Here is a 16,897-nt window from a genome sequence, read left to right as displayed (position 1 = left end):
ATCACTACACATAAACCACTGGACCAACCTTCTGACAGAAAATAGGATCCACTCACAAGAACAGTTTATCAGCTTTTTATGACACATGGAACCATTTTTAACACGTTTCAACTTGAACCAAACACCTGGGGCTGAGGCCACGCACATTCCCACCAACCTCTAGAAATGGAACAAGCTGATTTTATTAGTAGTACAGTTATCATCATTGTTATTGGTAGTTTATTTACTTTCCCTCCTTTTCCCTTTCTTGCATTTCATAGACTGCATAAGTTGGAAATACCCACACTTCACAAAAAAAAAGTAATCATCAGTGCAGAAGTCTCAAATCTAAATGAATAAATTAGTTCATTGCTACAAACCAGGTTTAAAGTAGTTTGTGTTATAGAACAAATAAGACAGCGCATGCAACAACACAATGACACAAAACATTCTTTCTCACTGAGGAGGGGTAACATGAAACTGTGCAGCCAACAGAACGGCTGGTGTTGTCTGCACCTGTTGGCTGGTCTGAGGCCTCGGCGCTCTCTCTGGGCAGCTTCTCCACCAGGAACATGAGCAGAGAGCGGATCTCGGGCTCGTTACTGTACAGAAATGTCTGGTAGCCTATCTCTCCTTTGTAACCAATGTCCTGCAAACCAACAGGACATATAAGCTACAGGCAGCGGTTCAACCTGTCAACAACCTGTTAAGTGAACTTTTTAACACCACTGTATTCTTAGAAACATTTTGATATTACTGGTAAGGATTGTGAGTCTTGAAGACGAAGAAGAAAAGGAGGATCCAAAAATAAAGTAGTAAAGTATTCTCTCCAATAAGAGTGGGCAAGGGTTTCCCTTAATCAATTAATAACATACAATTTGTAGAAGGCAACTTGCAAAAAAAACTGTGTGTACTGTACTCAAAAGAACTACATAAAAGTTTGTATCCATTTACCATATATTTTCATTACACTGCCATGTGTTGGAACCCCCTTGAAAATGAGATGCTACATCTCAAGAGGCTATTCTGTTAATAAATCCAAATTACAGTTGTTTCTGTATTTTGTCATTTTTATTCAATTGCTAATGTATGGGCACAGTTTTGTTCACTTTCCAACCTTAACTACAGTGGCTCTTAACTCAGAGGTGTTGTACCTGACAGGCTTGTGCCAGGCTCATGCCCACTCTGAAGCGGGCAGACATGCCTGGAGGAAGGGAGGTGGGCAGTGCACTGCCCAGGCCTGGATTGATCACCCGGATACATCGGACCACCGCCTCCACTATCATCTCACTGCTGAACTGTCTGACACTGTCAGTCTCCTCACTCACCTCCCTGTGGGTCACAAATCAAATATTAACGTACTGTCATCACATTGTATTCATTGGTCACAAATTTCAAACAACCCTTCAGAAATAATTCAAACTTTCACCTTCACCTGTTCTTGCTTCTCAGCAGCAAGAACAGGTGGCAATGCTGCTTAAAGTTTCACATTTCAAGTACAACAATGACCTGAGGCAAACAGCCAAGACAACAGTCTGTGTGTCACTGAGGGGGCCAACCAAGGTCCTGATATAAAGCCTGGAGAAAATCTGTGGAAAGACCTGAAGACACAGATGCTTCCCATCCAATCTGACTGTGCTAGAAAAGATCTGCAGGAAGAACGAGATAAGCTACACACATCCAGATGTGCAAAGCCTGTAGACGTACCCGAGAAGACTTAAAGCTGTAACTGCTGCCTAAGGGGCTTCTACAAAGTACTGAATGAAGGCTCTGCATAGTTCTGTAGACACATTTTAGCTTTCTGATAAAAGAAAAACTTGCAATAATTTTAAACATGCTTTCACTTTATCAAAACGGCAATTTTATCAATTTAAAATGAAATGCACAACAGAGTCTCTTTATTGTTATCATATGATGGGGCTGACTTAGCCGCTGTTGACGCTACCGTTTATCACGTGAATGCCTTATGACAGCACTGTCAGCTAATGCGCAATTTTAATAGCCTGTGGGAAGCATGCATTAACAGTAACTTAAAAAACAATGAGCTGTTGATACTTACGTGCCAACTTGTTTGAGGGCGTGTATCAAAATTTTGTCAACTTCCTCCATCGCTTAAGTTTTTCAGAAGATGAACAAATTAACAGGCAGCATTAAAGCACAACATCGGATGGTAACGGTGTTATTTAATGGCTAGTATTAGTGTGGGCTTCCCATGGAAAGCAGGCTAGAAAGCTAGCTTCCATGTTCAGTTAGCTAGGAACAGCTACTAACAGCTACAAGGCTGCTATTCCTCACTTCCATGATAAAAACCAACAGCTCTAATAAGAGCGCCTTGCTACAAATAAGCTGCTAATGTATCGAAAGCTTCTATTGCATTTCCCTAATAACACTTATCAGAGTTATCTGCTAAAAGCGTAACAACTCTTACGTTTGTGTATCATATTCAGTGTGGAAATGAAGTAATAACCGCCTATAGCAAAGGTGTGTCTGGGAGGTGGTGTTTCCGCTCGATTTCGTGTAGCCGAGAACAAATGCAAAATGAGTAACGAGGAAATACATTTCCCAGCATACACCAAAAGAGAAGTCTCATGACCGGAAACCTGCTGGATAGTTAGCTGAATGTTTGGTTGTATACTATATCATTTGATCATATTTTATTTTCAGCGTGAAACTAATGTTTCTACATTGTGGTAATACTACTTTTACTTGAGTAAAGGACCGGAATACTTCTGTCACGACCGGATTTCCACAGATACTTTGAGGTTTAGTGGAGCCATGATAAAGGCCCATCCAGCAGATGGCGCTGGCGACTGTAAGTCCTCTGTAAAACAAAGCAGAAGAAGAATCCCATGAACCAGAGGAACTCAGCCAGTTTTCTCCGTCATGTTATTGACATGGATCTATTGTTATTGATCACCATGTCGCGGTAGGAGGAAAACAAAACTCAGAACAACCACCCTGTTCCGACACGGAGTCTTTAAAATGGCAGGCGAGGAGGAGAGGGGGGTGGTTCGTGTCAAAGTCAAGGTAGGAGGCTCGAGCTTAGAGCAACTAATTGTCTGCCAGCGTCAGCTACTTTGCTAACATTAATGTTATCTAGCATACCGTTATCGTCATTATTGAATTGTGTGCTTAACGTTTGCTAATCGGCTGTCAAACACACATTATAGTGCTACACATCGACCAAACACGGGCGACATTAGCTGTAGTTCACTGTGTCTGACGAAAGTGAATCTATTCCTGCGTATTTATCCTTGGTGTTTATCGCCAGAATTGTTTGTCTAGCTGAACGTTGTTAGTCACAGCTGGGGAGGCTAATCAGTTCTGCCTGTCCCGTTGTTTTGACCGACTGTAACTGTTATAATCGACACTTATCTATTAAAACATTGTCCATATCCAACCTAATAAAGCAGTGAACCCTCACAGACTTGAGTTGACGTCACCTGTCTGCTCAGCGAACGCGTGCGTGTGTGCGCATGACCCCCACGTCGTGACGTCTGTTACCTGGAGTAGAGGCATTTTGTGGTCAACATCGAACGTATAAAATATTTATGGGTAATGTATTTATGCAGTCAGTGGTGGTCAACTACAAGAAGGGCATAAGTATAGTTGCTTTTTATGGACAAGGTAATTTAAAACACATGCAAAGAAAAGCATTAAAATAAAAATGCATTTAAAACAGTATAGTCTGCTAAGATAAAATGAGATATTGTTCAAATGAAATAAAATTAAAAAGAAAAAGCAAACAGAATGAAGATCAGAAACACAGCTATTGTGCAGCTACAGTGAAGTAATAAGTTTCCCTGAATGCAACAGAGGAATCAAAAGTGCAGCAGAGAAACCATTTGGTCAGAGTCACCGGACAACAGTAGAGGTTTCAGTTTAGACTTGGCTGGAGTTTGTGTCATAATCATTTGATTCCATGTACACTCCTTCTGTACCTGCTCTTTTTGCACAAAACCATACATCAGGTCTTGTATACTAACCACCAGTTAGTATCTTTCAAACAACAGCACATAGACTAGTACCTACTGTGTATAATGTACAGTATTATTGAGACTGTTGTTGAGTATTGTGATTATATTCTTTTGTCAGTGCCGATGTTTTAGAGACCGTGATGTGATGCTTTTCAGAAATGTGATGGGCTGCTTCCTGTGGAGTTTCGCTCCTTTGCTGTTGACCCTCAGATAACATCTCTGGAGGTTCTGCAGCACATCCTCATAAGGGCCTTTGATTTGAATGGGTAAGAGTGATCACTAAACTGTCGTAGGCACACAGGCCATCAGGGTTTGTCATAATACAGTATGTGTGTCAGCATTTTCTCTTGGTTTTCCTTTCACTCTAGGAAGCGTAATTTCGGGATCAGTTACCTGTCTCGAGACCGGAGTGGTACTGAAATGTATCTGTCTCTGCTGTCTGACTGGGATCTAGACGTTGCATTCATCAGTGCAGCCAAACCATATCTGCAGCTCAAGATGGACATTAAACCTTCAGAAGACAGTAAGAGCAGCAGTGTATCCTCAAACCAACTAACAAAGCCAAACATTTTAAAGGAAAGCACACCAAACTTTGGAGGTCTCAATATATTACACAGAAAGTGTTGAGTGTGGAAGACGGTTTAGATTGTGTGACATATGTACACTGTATAAAAACATATACGAGTGTAATCAAATGATTCACTTTAAATGAAGACAAATTGGGGCATAATCTGATAAGACAAATTGATTTTGGACAGGTTGTATTTAAGATTTGTCCAGGTCTCAGGCCTTAATGCTGCTTCCCGTCCATGTGTGTCAAGGCCATGTACCTGGCTCTGATGTGAACACCGCTGAGCTCCTAAACTGCCACACATGCACAGATGTAACTGAAATGTGAGCCACGTGCGCACAACAATAACAACCAGGTGGTGTGTGCGACGGTCAAATGGCCCAGTTTCCTCCCAAACCACTGGGTTACGATATGTTCCTCCCAGTTTGTCCTGATCAGAAGCTTCTCCATAAACGTCCACCACATGTGAAAGATCCTGGTCTCTCCACTGACCCCGTCGCTGTCGTCGCTCCCCTCCATGTTTATTGTTACTGGTCTGTGAGGGGCTGACGCTGAATGATGACGACAGGTCGTATGTGCAGAGGAGGAGATGTTAAAACGACCACATGGATTCTGATCAGACCGTTCTGACGGCACTCGCACAGTCAGAGGTCAGAGAGGAATCGGGTCTAGGAGCATATACACAGGTGGCCCAGATCTGGTCTGAGGACATCTGGTCTGTTCACACTGCTGTGGACACATCAGGTCTGGGTCACTAGAGGATCAAAAATTGGATTTGAGTCACTTTATGTGTAATGTGGAAATAGCTTCAGTTCTTAGGGATATGTATTTGTTTTCTAAATGTGAAATGGCAGATTATTACAGCAGATCTTTTTAATGTGCTGCATTGAAACTGAGCTGCTTACAGTGTTGGTGAGAGTGGAGCCACTGAACAGTCTGCGTATGGGGGGAGGGTATTAAAGGAAAGACGAGGAACAGGAGTGGTGGCGATTCCAGATAGCACCAGAAGACGTTTGGAGTGTGGGACTAGGAGGGCAGTATCTGAATGTCAGCTGCCCAGTAGCTAAAGAGACGGTTTTTGCAAGGCCGACCCCACAGCAGGTTACGTCTACAGCTGGGATTTATACAGTTTAGACTGAAGAGCAAAGGACACCGTGTGGGCTGTTCCAAAAGCTTCATGTTGTTGAGGTTTGATCAGGTTTGTCTTGATGCTTTTCTTCTTCTTTCTCTCCTCTATCCACTCGCCCCAACCTGTTGAGGCAGAAAGCCTGTTTAAACCTATTTAAATGCTAATATGGGCAGCAGAATATTGTTCTAACTGTTTTTAAAAACTGCAGATTTATTGTTTAAGTAGAGCTAAATAAGTGATTATATCTCCTAATTTTATGCGCCTGCAGGTCCTGTTATGGAGGACTGGGACATCATAAGCCCCAAAGATGTGATTGGCTCTGAGCAGCTTCTTGCAGAGAGGACTAGGTCTTTGGCATCTGCAGCTCTTCCCTTCACCCAGTCCCTCCTGTCCCAGGTCTTCTTTAACCTTCCTCATAATGTCATTTACCTTCTTCCCTCTGAGTCTGAGCTTTGCTTATGTGCTCGTTTCTCTTGTGTTCAGGTGGGTCGGACCTTGTCCAAAGTCCAGCAAGCCTTCAGCTGGTCATATGGGGAGGAGATCAAGCCTTTCAAGCCTCCTTTGAGCGATGCCGAATTTCACAGTTACCTGAACGGACAAGGCCAGCTGACACGACCTGAAGAACTCAGGCTGCGAATCTACCATGGTGGTGTGGAGCCTTCACTGCGCAAGGTGTAGCTCTGGGCCTTTTGTTCGCCTCTCATACCAGTTCCGTGTTATGTAGACTTTCCCAGATCAGCAGAGTTGTGTCTCGTTCAGATCTTATTCATTATGATTCCACTTGCCAGGTCTGGTTCTTTTTTAATCCTGGCTCTGATTCTGATTCTGCAAGAAAATAAACCAAAACAGAAATTACCTTTCTTCAAGCAGATTTTAAGCAGCATTTCATTTATTCAGAAATGCAGTCTGCAGTTGTTCACCGGGTTTCCCTCTCAATCCCTAGATAGTATTAACTTTGCCAGATATTTTAAAGCTAGTCTTCGTCTTGAGGTCAGAAGCCCATTTAGTCGTAATCACATTTAAAAATCATTCTTTTTATTTTTAGTCACTTTTTAATCAACTGAAAATCTGGATTGTTAATCTCATATAAATCGGACATTTTAGTTGATGTGTTTTTACTCATCAGAAGATTAGTTGTCAGAAATATTGTGAACATTTTAGTCTAGTTTTCATCAAGACAATGAATCAGCATTTCAGCCCAACCTTGGCAAACTGCTTTCAGTGAAGATTTCCTCCTACCGATTTAGGCTAGATGAAAGTGAAAACAAGACACACAAAGTCAGGCTTTATGATTAAGAATTAGGAAAGGTTTACATGAAATAGAATAAAACAATGAAGTCTGGAAAAATGCAACAACATTAGAAAATCTAATGCAATCCACCTATTTCAATAGAAGTCTGTCATCGTGCTGCAAACATCTGGTCAAAGAAGGATATCTGGGATTGGGTCATTGTTTTAAAGGGCCTGTGTCATTTCATCTCTTCTATTTCATCAATGAAAGTATAAAGGACTTTTGTTTTTTCCCTGCTTTTTATTTTTAACCTCCAGTTTAGAAATGTTTATTTCTTCTATGAATTTACATGGAAATTGCATCGCCATGAGGTTGTTGATGAATATATTTAATACAACCCCCCAAAAGTAAAAACAACCTTATTTTCTCTTGCACACACAAAGTATACGTATTGAACTGATGAACCTTGTGTGAAATGAAAAATCATGTATTTATTCATTAAATGATGTGATTGTAGAGATACTGCTTGCAAACCAATGATGGTAAGATGATGTCAGGGGGTAGGACTGGATAAGTCTGACTTCTTCCTACTCCATTCAAGCATGTACTAGGTATAAGCAAATTGATATTGGATTAGCATTTGTTGGATATGTGTAAAATTATGTGTGTTGACATATCAACTGTCTACATGCTTGAAAGAATAAATCAAATCAAATCAAATCAAATTGTCTGATGTTGTGTTAGGTTGTGTGGAGGTACCTCCTGAACGTCTACCCTGATGGGCTGAGTGGACAGGAAAGAATGGACTACATGAAGAGGAAGACAAGGGAGTATGACCAGCTGAAGAGAGAGTGGACAGCCCGGGCCAGTCACGAGGACCTGGAGTTTATTCGCGGAAATGTGCTTAAAGATGTCCTGAGGACAGATCGGGCTCACCCATACTACGCAGGCTCCGAAGACAGTCCACATTTGACCGCCCTCACAGACCTGCTCACCACATTTGCCATCACACATCCACAGGTTTGTAGATCTGTTCTGTAGCTGGCTTGTGCCCGTGTTAGGGTTGGAGTGTGTTGAGTGCAGCTGCCCCAGGGGGCCCCACACGGCCTGGCTTTAACCAGCCCTACACTGATGAAGCCTCTTGGATGAGAGGTGAAAGGTCTTCAACCTAGAAATCTAAGTCCAGTTGATTTTTTTTCTAAGTTTTTCAGATCACTAACTATTGGTTAAAACTGCATTAAATAATATTTAGCACCAATTTAGGCCAAACAGTTCTAGGATCTACTCCACTGGGGAGCTCCCCCAAGAACTACATACCTCACAGGCTTTTCTTCTGTTTGCGTTCGTACCAACAGTAGGAAAGCTGAAGTAGCATAACACTGAAAGCCAGCAAACTATTAGTGATTAACTATCAAGCTCACAATGGTTAACACACAGAGAAGTTACATTACCAGTAAGTACTTTCTCTGTGTTGTTATGTTAATTATATAATGAGTCTCTAACCCTCTGCAGATGCTTACAGTGGCAGGCTGCAGCTCCCCATGCTGCTGGTGATGGCTTTGTTGTTTACGTGGCTAACGTGGGTTTTAAAGAATGACAGTTAGCGGTGCATCAGTCAGCATACATGTACGTAACTCATAGTTCCTGTTGTGCTTGGAGAGTACCTACAAATGTACCTCAAAACAGTGTTCTAAGGACTGTTATCATTCTCAGTTCCTGCAATGCAGACACAAAAAGAGGAAAAGTTCCTCCTGTTGTTACAAGCAAATGAGGTTAGACCCTTGTATTTTGCACAATAAATGAGGCTCTGTGTCTACACTTGAACTGAAAGACTTCTCTTAAAGAATGTGTGTGTCTTTGTGTTTTCTGCAGGCTAATATTATTCATAAAAGCATCTGTATTTACATTATTAAAACATGTTTCCCCTGTAAGCTGTAGACTCATGTAACTGTTTGTGGACGTTTTTCAGATATCATACTGTCAAGGAATGAGTGATATTGCCTCCCCTATACTCGCAGTAATGGACAACGAGGCGCACGCCTTCATTTGCTTTTGTGGCATTATGAAACGTTTGGAGGGGAACTTCCGGCCAGACGGGCAGCTCATGTCGATTAAGTTCCAGCATCTGAAGCTGCTCCTCCAGTACTCTGACCCTGAGTTTTACTCCTACTTGGTGTCCCGAGGAGCTGATGACCTCTTCTTCTGCTATCGCTGGCTGCTCCTGGAGCTCAAGCGAGAGTTTGCCTTTGATGATGCTTTAAGGATGCTGGAGGTTACTTGGAGCTCCCTGCCCCCTGATCCACCTGAAACTGAAGTGGAGCTTCTGGGGCCCCCACTAGAGGCCGATGACGCAGCGAGCTGCAGAGACAAGGACGCGACAGCTGAGAACTGCCGAGAAGACGATAAGGAGCAAAAAGAGAAGCAGCGTAGGCGACATATGCTGAGGCCATCAAGAGAAGAACCAGATGTGAGCAGGAATTCCATCATAGAAGCAAAAGAGTGGCAAAGTGTAGGTGGGAAGGGAGGTGAGGACATTCATCAAGTGAGCATGGACAAGGCAGATGTGCAGGCTCCTCCATTTGAGCGGCAAACTAGTTTTGGGGAGTTTAAATACTATACTGCCCGAAATGAAGAGAGCTTTGATATGGAGGACGCTGAGCAACCACAGGGTGTGGTACCTAGCATCGCAAGGCGCCAGTCCACAGTCGACAGTGAAGAGGACCCAGGAGAGAGAACACCTCTCATAAAAAACTGTGACAGTGGTCTTTCTCCAATGTCTTCACTTCCTCTCCTTCCTAGTGGCCTACCCGTCTGGAAAACTGGCTCCTCAGTCTCTCCCACATCTTCAGCTTCACCCTCCAGCTGGCCAGGTGCATCCCCAGACTCTGCTCCAAATTCCTCATCCCCATCTGATACCAATGGGAGGGAGGCCTTACCAAGAACTGTCCCAAAACCAGCAGCCTCCTCTGCTCCAGCGCTTGGCTGTACAGGGATCAACTCACCCACGACGCCCACTGTAAAAATGTCTGTTGCTTCTCCCTCCCACGCTCAGAACCGTGCCCTACTCTCCTCACCCATTTTGGCCTTTGGGAGAGGCCCTTCTCCATCTGGCAGCAGGTCTTCCTCCAACAACCTCCCTTCACCAGGAAACAGATCCCCCAGCATCACAGCTACCATGCCCACTTCTTCAAAAGCTGAGACCACCAGCATTAAACCGTGTTCCCTGCCGCCACCTCAAGAGTTCGGCAAAGGCAATCCCTTCATGTTGTTCCTGTGCCTGTCCATCCTGCTGGAGCATCGAGACCACATCATCAAGAATAGCTTGGATTACAATGAGCTTGCCATGCACTTCGATCGCCTAGTGCGGCGCCACAACCTGAGCAGGGTGCTGCAGCGAGCCAAGGCCTTATTTGCAGACTACTTGCAGAGTGAAGTGTGGGACTCGGAAGAAGGGGATGAGGTTAGCTCAGACTCCCCGACAACAACTACTGTTGCTCAACACTTCCCTTCTTCAGCCATCTCTCCCAGGCCCATTTACAGCCCTTTAGCCTCGCCTCAGCCATCATCTCCGAACTCAACCTATAACCTCGCAACCACCATCCCCTCACCTACAGCTCAAATTTCCCTTTCCCCCACTTCCTGAGTCAGTCATCCATCTCCTGCTCCCCATCCTGAGTACTCCTCTGAAGACTGTCTGCAGCTGGCTGGGGGTGCAGATCTTTTCAGACATGCTCCCATGTTAAATTGGGCCATTAATAATCTTCTCATTCTGTGTATGCTTGAATACATATCGTATATTCCTTATGTCTCTAGTCATGGAAATGTTTTTGTCAACATTTTCAGATAAGCTTTTTTTGTGTTTTAGTCCTTCAGTAGGGGATGAAAGAGCTTAGTTTCGCATCATGTCCTCAGAGGGTGCAGCTGCAGAATTTGCTGGTCAGACTGTTTGAGTTTACCGCTTTAGTCTGTGTTGCCCTCATTACTAACTTTGTTTACAAGCTCTTGTCCATTAAGCCACAAAAGTGTCCTAAATATCATTCAAGATACGTTACTTTATAAAAGGGAAAATCCTGATTCTGATTTGTTGAAGCCATTGTTTAAATAGCTCTTGTTCAGTGGCTCAGTTGGACAAGTCAGAGCCAACACACACAGATCCCTGTCTTCCACCCAGTGCCAGGGGTCTAGTCCTGTGTCAAAGTGTAATTTCCTGTCTCGCACCCAACGTAGTGTTTTTTTATTTGTTTGTTTTTTTCCTCATGGCGCCCACGCTGTCAAAATACCACATACGCTTTCGTCCACCTGGGAGTGTCGATGCAAACGAGGGGCCTTTGTAGGTGTCTTTTGGCGCACTTAGTATCCTTGAGGACGCAATAAGAAGTTGCTCCAGTGACCAACAAAAAGTGGGTGCACAAGCTGCAGACACGCTGTGTGCCGCTTAGGCACGACCATACCCATGGGTTAATTAAGAGAGTAAGTCCAGCCCTTTTAAAACAACTGCCTGATACAGATATACTTTTTGTGCTGTCAAAATAGCAACATTGGTCTGGACACGCCCTGCATGCACCTTGATTGTTTTGCCTGGAAAGGTGCACTCTGCATTGTCAAAATAAGCCTCATATTCTGCTTTCCTTTCTGAACTAGCCTGTCACCATTAACCTTAAAGGGTAAATCAAAATTTACATAGGATAAAAAAAAAACAAACTACTGAGGTGCTCTGAATGTCTTCACAGAGAACACGATCAATATTTTAGATCTAGCAGCCACAGAAGTGTTGTCAGCTCATTCTTACACCAACAGTTTGCAGCCACAAAGATGCATCCGTTTTTTTTTTGTTTTTTGTTTTTTTTCTGGTTTATCGTCCCTTCTGGAAAACAGGAAACACTTTTTTAAACTAACATCCAGTAGCTCTGTGTTTCTCAGTGATGGCTGGTCCAACTCCAAGATAAATCCTGCAGTTTACCCTGAGATCAAACTAAATGCATGCACTTCAGTTATCCAAAGCTGTTTGTGAACCACAGTTATCATTCCATTTTTCCTTTTACTCTTTCAAATTGCTGTTGCATCTGGACATCTTGGTGAAGTGGTCTGAACAGAATCGTGTTGCAGTGACCAAAACATTTCTCCCTTTATCTTATCACAAATGTTTTATGCTGTAGATAAGACAAAATTCATTAGTGTGTTTTTTAGCCTTGGGTGTCTTGTTGCCATGAGCTTGATAATTAAGGTTTAAAAAATGACTACATGGTTTAAAATGTTTTGCAGATCAGGTAGAGGGGACGTGTGGCGAGTTTAACGCTACATTCAAGTTTCAGCACCAGAGATTTGAGTTACTGCACCGTGCCAGAGACCTGTTCAGAGGAGTTCAACACACCTGCACAGTTCTTACACATCAGTGTTTATTTAATTGTTTGCTTTTTCAACTTTGAATGCGACTTGGCCAATCAGTCTGACCGGCGGTGCACGGAGAGGCTCAGAGCAGCTGATCACACAAAGTAGTGACATCTGGTTTCTCTATGAAGACGTGAATGCAGTGTGGGGCTGCTCTGCATTGTACAAATACCATTCTGTTTATGTACTGTATGGACTCAAACATTCATGTACTGTTCTTATTTAATGTTTTGTTGGGATTTTATACAGAGATGTGGCACCGAGCACTTTGGTTACTGCTGTTTCCCAAAGACCATCTCTTCGCCCTGTATTCTGTGTTATGATTTCAAAGCTTTGTCGAAATGAGACTGATTTTAGGCACAGGTTTCACACATGACTGTTTAGACTTGCTTTGAGTGGTTGCTGAAGGTTCTTCAGTGTAACAGACATGTTTGAATATGATACAGTGGCATTTAAACAAACAAATCTGGGCCTGTGTGCAGCTGTTTGGCAGAGAGGTGCCTTGCTTATTTTAATCAGGAGCCTTGATTTATCATTTCTTCTGTGCTCTTAGCATCTGTCACCATATGGGCAGTTCACTAAGCCAGTTTTAGAGCCAAGTCAAATTTTGAATTTGATAAATGATCATCAGGTGTTGATGTGTTCAAGAAAGTTATAGTTCTGAATCAGGATTTTAACAGTGGAAATAAAGTTTACATTTTGACCTGAGTGAAAATTAGGAGATTACAAAAGGTCATGAATAAGACACTAAATGAAAAAATGATAACTTATTGTGTTAAGGTAAAATTCTGACCCATAAGCCGAAACTGACTCAGTGTCTGAATTTTAACCTACAGTAAGTATTTTTTACTCTTGTCATTGCTAACGTTTCACCTGGTGTGAATCGGCCTCCATACTTGAAAATATCAGTAACATCTGAAAAACCTCTGAAATATCTTTACAGTAATTTTATTCCAAACAAAGCAACAATGCAAAAATGATTTTTTTCAATTAATTGAGATGTAAGGCAGACGTTCATCAAGGTGTAATGTAATATTTTAAATTAAGGTAAATGACTTGTAGCATCACAGAGGATCAGTAATGTGTTAATAAACCCTAAAACGCACACACACCTTCCAATTTGATAGTAATGGCCCACATTTTCTCTTGTTAATGTTTTGGACCTCAGCACAGCTCAGTTGTGTGGAATCTATGGACATCAGAACAAAGTTAGGGAGTGTATCTCTTACAGTTGTCGTTTTTTTTTATCTCAGCTTTGTTTACCTTTAAAACTTCATTCTTGGTTTTGAGTGGCCTGTATTATTCCCATAAGTCTGTAACATGGGGGGCTGAACAGGAAATGTAATGGCTCACCTTCTGTTTTAAGCTGATAGCAGATTCCCATGTGTTTAGAAGGACCCTTGTGATTATTGCAGTTATTACTCTGACACTTGGTTTGGCCTCCTTTTGTAAATCCGTCTTTAATAGCATATTTAAAAAGAACTGAAGTGACTGGACTAGCTGGACTGTCAGCATTTGTAACATGTTTTATCTCATTAAATTATAGCTGTGCACAAACTTTTTAATTATACAACACACAACAGTGTTACTGATTGTGTACCAGACACAATAAATAATAATCAATGGAAATGACTGGGTGAAGAATGATTGATTTGCCTCTAGCTTTCCCTGATAGTGGTGGTGATGGGACGGCACCTCAGGAGCTGGTGTTTGGTGCTGAACGTTTAGAATCAGAATTAGTGATGTTTGTTATGTTGGTGTTACCCTGGACTTGCTGTAAGACTCATCAAACGTGAAGTGAAACTGTAACGTGTAGAGTAAGTAACTTAAATTGAACATTTTCTGGTGAGGTTGTAGCAGTAATACATGAAGTTTACTGCGATAATCACTTTTAAAATCAGGCTGCTGCTGGCTGTTGTTCCACTTCTTTGGCCATGTGTAAAGTTAATGAGCTGTATACAAGTCCCCAAACTCCTCCATAAATCTGGTAGCGTTAGAAACAAATGTAATCATGAAACTAATCCCTTCTTGAATTGTAACTTCTCATAAATTAGTCTTAAGTAGGAATCTATTGTTAAACATCATCTTGAACATTAGGCTCCTGCTGCTTTGTCATCTGTTTCAGATGGTTTGACTGCCACAGTGTAAACTCGTATTTTCATATAGCATCATAGATTTAGATGTTTTAATGTTCATGTTTTTGAACACATGAAGCCACCAGTGTGCAGAGCGTCTGATAGTACCCCAGGAGGCGTCAACGTCTTATAACATGACTGTTGGAGCTGTAAAATGAGTTCTCATTCTCCAGACATCACAGCTCATGTTGTCACAAGTTAATTAAACCAAAAACAATGCAAAAAGGTGGCGATTAAAAACGGAGCACTGACAGCTTTGAGCACTTGTTAAATACCAGAATCAGGACTTGCAGTAAGCTCACACACACTTCTCCAGCTGTGACAGTATATTCAGAGGTGTTCCTAATAATCTGGCCTGCTGTTCTATGTAGCTGGGGAGGACAAACATATAGAGACACCTCTGAATATAATGTAGTCCAGTACAACTCCACCTTTAAACATATAATTAAATGTATACATTTATGACAATTTCACCAAAAACAAACATGTTGAGCTTCAGCAGCACAGATGTTAAGGTGGAAATGTTGCATTGAAGTGCAGAATTATACAGGTGTACCTAATAAAGTGGCCAGTCAGTGTACCTCACACGTAGCATCTTTGCTTAGACTGCTGCCCCCGCGACCCGGTCCCGGATAAGCGGAAGAAAATGGATGGATGGATGAATTTGAGTTACAAAATATGATTAGACTGCTTGACAGACTAGTTACTGTGAAATGCAAAAGAATGCAAAAAGGTGCACTACAGGGCCGGATGTTTACACCGTAAAGACATGTTGTTAATGTTGTATGTTGAATTATTTTTATAAAGATTAATACCTCTACACTTTTATCTTTACCCGTAGTAGTTGTAGTCACAGCAGGCAGTGGAATAGTGGCCTAAGCTTTAAACATTCAAGAAAAAAAAAAGTATGATTTGAGTTATTAGGGTCTTATGCACCAGTAGAGCTTTGTTTGCAATGGCCCTGTCAGCGGCCTGGATGGTCTTTTTGAATAAGTTACTTAAGCAGCACAGACTGATTACTTGTATTAGTGTTAGCAGGAGATGGCCAGGTATAGCACAAGCCACCCCCCGAATCTGATTGGCCATCCCGGGTGTCACCGTTGCCATAATCAAAATGTGATGCTTTTCACTATTAATGAATGAAAAACAATGACAAATTGTTGCCTTAAATGCAACTAACGTGTTTCAAGTGCTCCTTAACTGATATTGATCAAACCTGTGTTGTTTTATATCATGCAGTGTCCAATTGTATTGTTGTGGAACACTTGGCATGAGTCATTTCAGTGGTGGGGAGTAAATGAGGAGCACAGCCAAAGTTAGCTAAACTATATGTGTCTCATTTTTACACACAAAGAATTCGATTCTTAATATTGTATTGTTTATTTCATGGAACTAAGAATTTAATTTACTTTTAAGGTGTATTTCAAATGTTCCACTCCTCTCTGGGTCTGTGTCCCAGCCTGGCTAGTTAGTCCACATTTTAGTTCGGGTGCGTTACCATCGACCGCGTAGTGGCGGCGGCAACGCGCCCTATAACGTCTAGGAAATGACGAAGAAGAAGGACAGAACATCCTGTTTCTGATTTCGGCCAACAGTGTTGTTCGCAAACAGTCGAAATGTTAATCCGACTGTCACGGTTTGGGCTCGCGTTGCCCCGCTTATTGTCAAATCCACAAACTCGGTTCGTCTCCCAGTCAAAACCGAGCGGTGCCACTGTTTCGCCCGCTCTGACGGAGCTGCACCCCGTCTCGGAGAAAGCTGGACATGAAGAGGTCAGCCCGTTTGTCAAGGTGAGTTTCTCTCCATGTAACGTTCATCCGAAGTTTGTCACACACGCAGATAGCGGTTCCCTACCTGACAGTCGAAATATGCTGTTACATAAAAATTCATTGGTGAACGCGTAATTTCGAATAACTTGCATTATGGATTAACATAAAGCTGTTTCAGCCAGGTAGCTAGCTGAAGCAAACGTCACACGCACGTCTGTACAGAGCACTGCAAGCAGGGGCGAGGCGGGTTTAGAGGAGGGGAGCAAATGCACAGGTGGGTGTCAAATGAAAGATAAATCCCAAATAAATGAGTGGAAATACAAACATCATCCACACTGGTCCTGAACACAGGCATACCACAGGGCTGTGTGCTCAGCCCAGTTCTCTTCACTCTGTTTACCCATGACTGTGATGCCATTCACCCCACAAACACAGTAGTGAAGTTCACAGACAACACCACCGTAGTGGGTCTCATCTCAGACAATGATGAGACTCACTACAGAGAGGAGATCCAGCACCTGACAAGGTGGTGTTCAGATAACAATCTTGTCCTGAACACCAACAAGACTAAGGAAGTCATTGTGGATTATAGGAGGTCCAGGAAGACAATGTATGCTCCTCTTCTCATACACAAGGAGGTGGTGGAGCAAGTGGATAACATCAAGTTCCTGGGCATCCACATCACATCTGACCTGACCTGGTCTCTGAACACATCCTA

At 42.4% G+C, this 16,897-nt stretch overlaps 3 protein-coding genes across 3 annotated transcripts in view; 2 read left to right on the top strand and 1 right to left on the bottom strand.

Moving 5' to 3' along the window:
• The window catches only part of ccdc22 (CCC complex scaffolding subunit CCDC22), a 15,762-nt gene extending 13,350 nt beyond the window's left edge, over positions 1 to 2,412 (bottom strand). Inside the window, exons 1-3 of the mRNA XM_020585274.1 lie at positions 2,039 to 2,412; positions 1,134 to 1,311; positions 496 to 628 (exon numbers count right to left, since the gene is read on the bottom strand). Coding sequence (XP_020440930.1) covers positions 496 to 628; positions 1,134 to 1,311; positions 2,039 to 2,088 — 361 coding nt within the window. The 5' untranslated portion in view covers positions 2,089 to 2,412. The remainder of the gene's footprint in view (positions 1 to 495; positions 629 to 1,133; positions 1,312 to 2,038) is intronic.
• Positions 2,413 to 2,600: 188 nt separating this feature from the next.
• tbc1d25 (TBC1 domain family, member 25) lies at positions 2,601 to 13,904 on the top strand. Its single transcript, XM_020585273.1, has 7 exons — positions 2,601 to 3,006; positions 4,113 to 4,222; positions 4,325 to 4,479; positions 5,925 to 6,052; positions 6,140 to 6,328; positions 7,632 to 7,907; positions 8,857 to 13,904. Exons 1-7 carry the CDS (start codon positions 2,962 to 2,964, stop codon positions 10,528 to 10,530), a joined length of 2,577 nt encoding a protein of 858 aa, XP_020440929.1. The 5' UTR covers positions 2,601 to 2,961; the 3' UTR covers positions 10,531 to 13,904.
• A 2,034-nt stretch (positions 13,905 to 15,938) lies between these two features.
• The window catches only part of ndufb11 (NADH:ubiquinone oxidoreductase subunit B11), a 3,209-nt gene continuing 2,250 nt past the window's right edge, over positions 15,939 to 16,897 (top strand). The window contains exon 1 of the mRNA XM_020585288.1: positions 15,939 to 16,200. Within this exon, the coding sequence (XP_020440944.1) occupies positions 16,027 to 16,200 (174 nt within the window). The 5' untranslated portion in view covers positions 15,939 to 16,026. The remainder of the gene's footprint in view (positions 16,201 to 16,897) is intronic.

Source organism: Monopterus albus, unplaced genomic scaffold (genome assembly GCF_001952655.1).
Source record: "Monopterus albus unplaced genomic scaffold, M_albus_1.0 scaffold361.1, whole genome shotgun sequence".
In the NCBI taxonomy this organism is placed as follows: Eukaryota; Metazoa; Chordata; class Actinopteri; order Synbranchiformes; family Synbranchidae; genus Monopterus; species Monopterus albus.
Note: the sequence above shows the minus strand (reverse complement) of the source record. Positions and strands in the feature narration are given on the sequence as shown.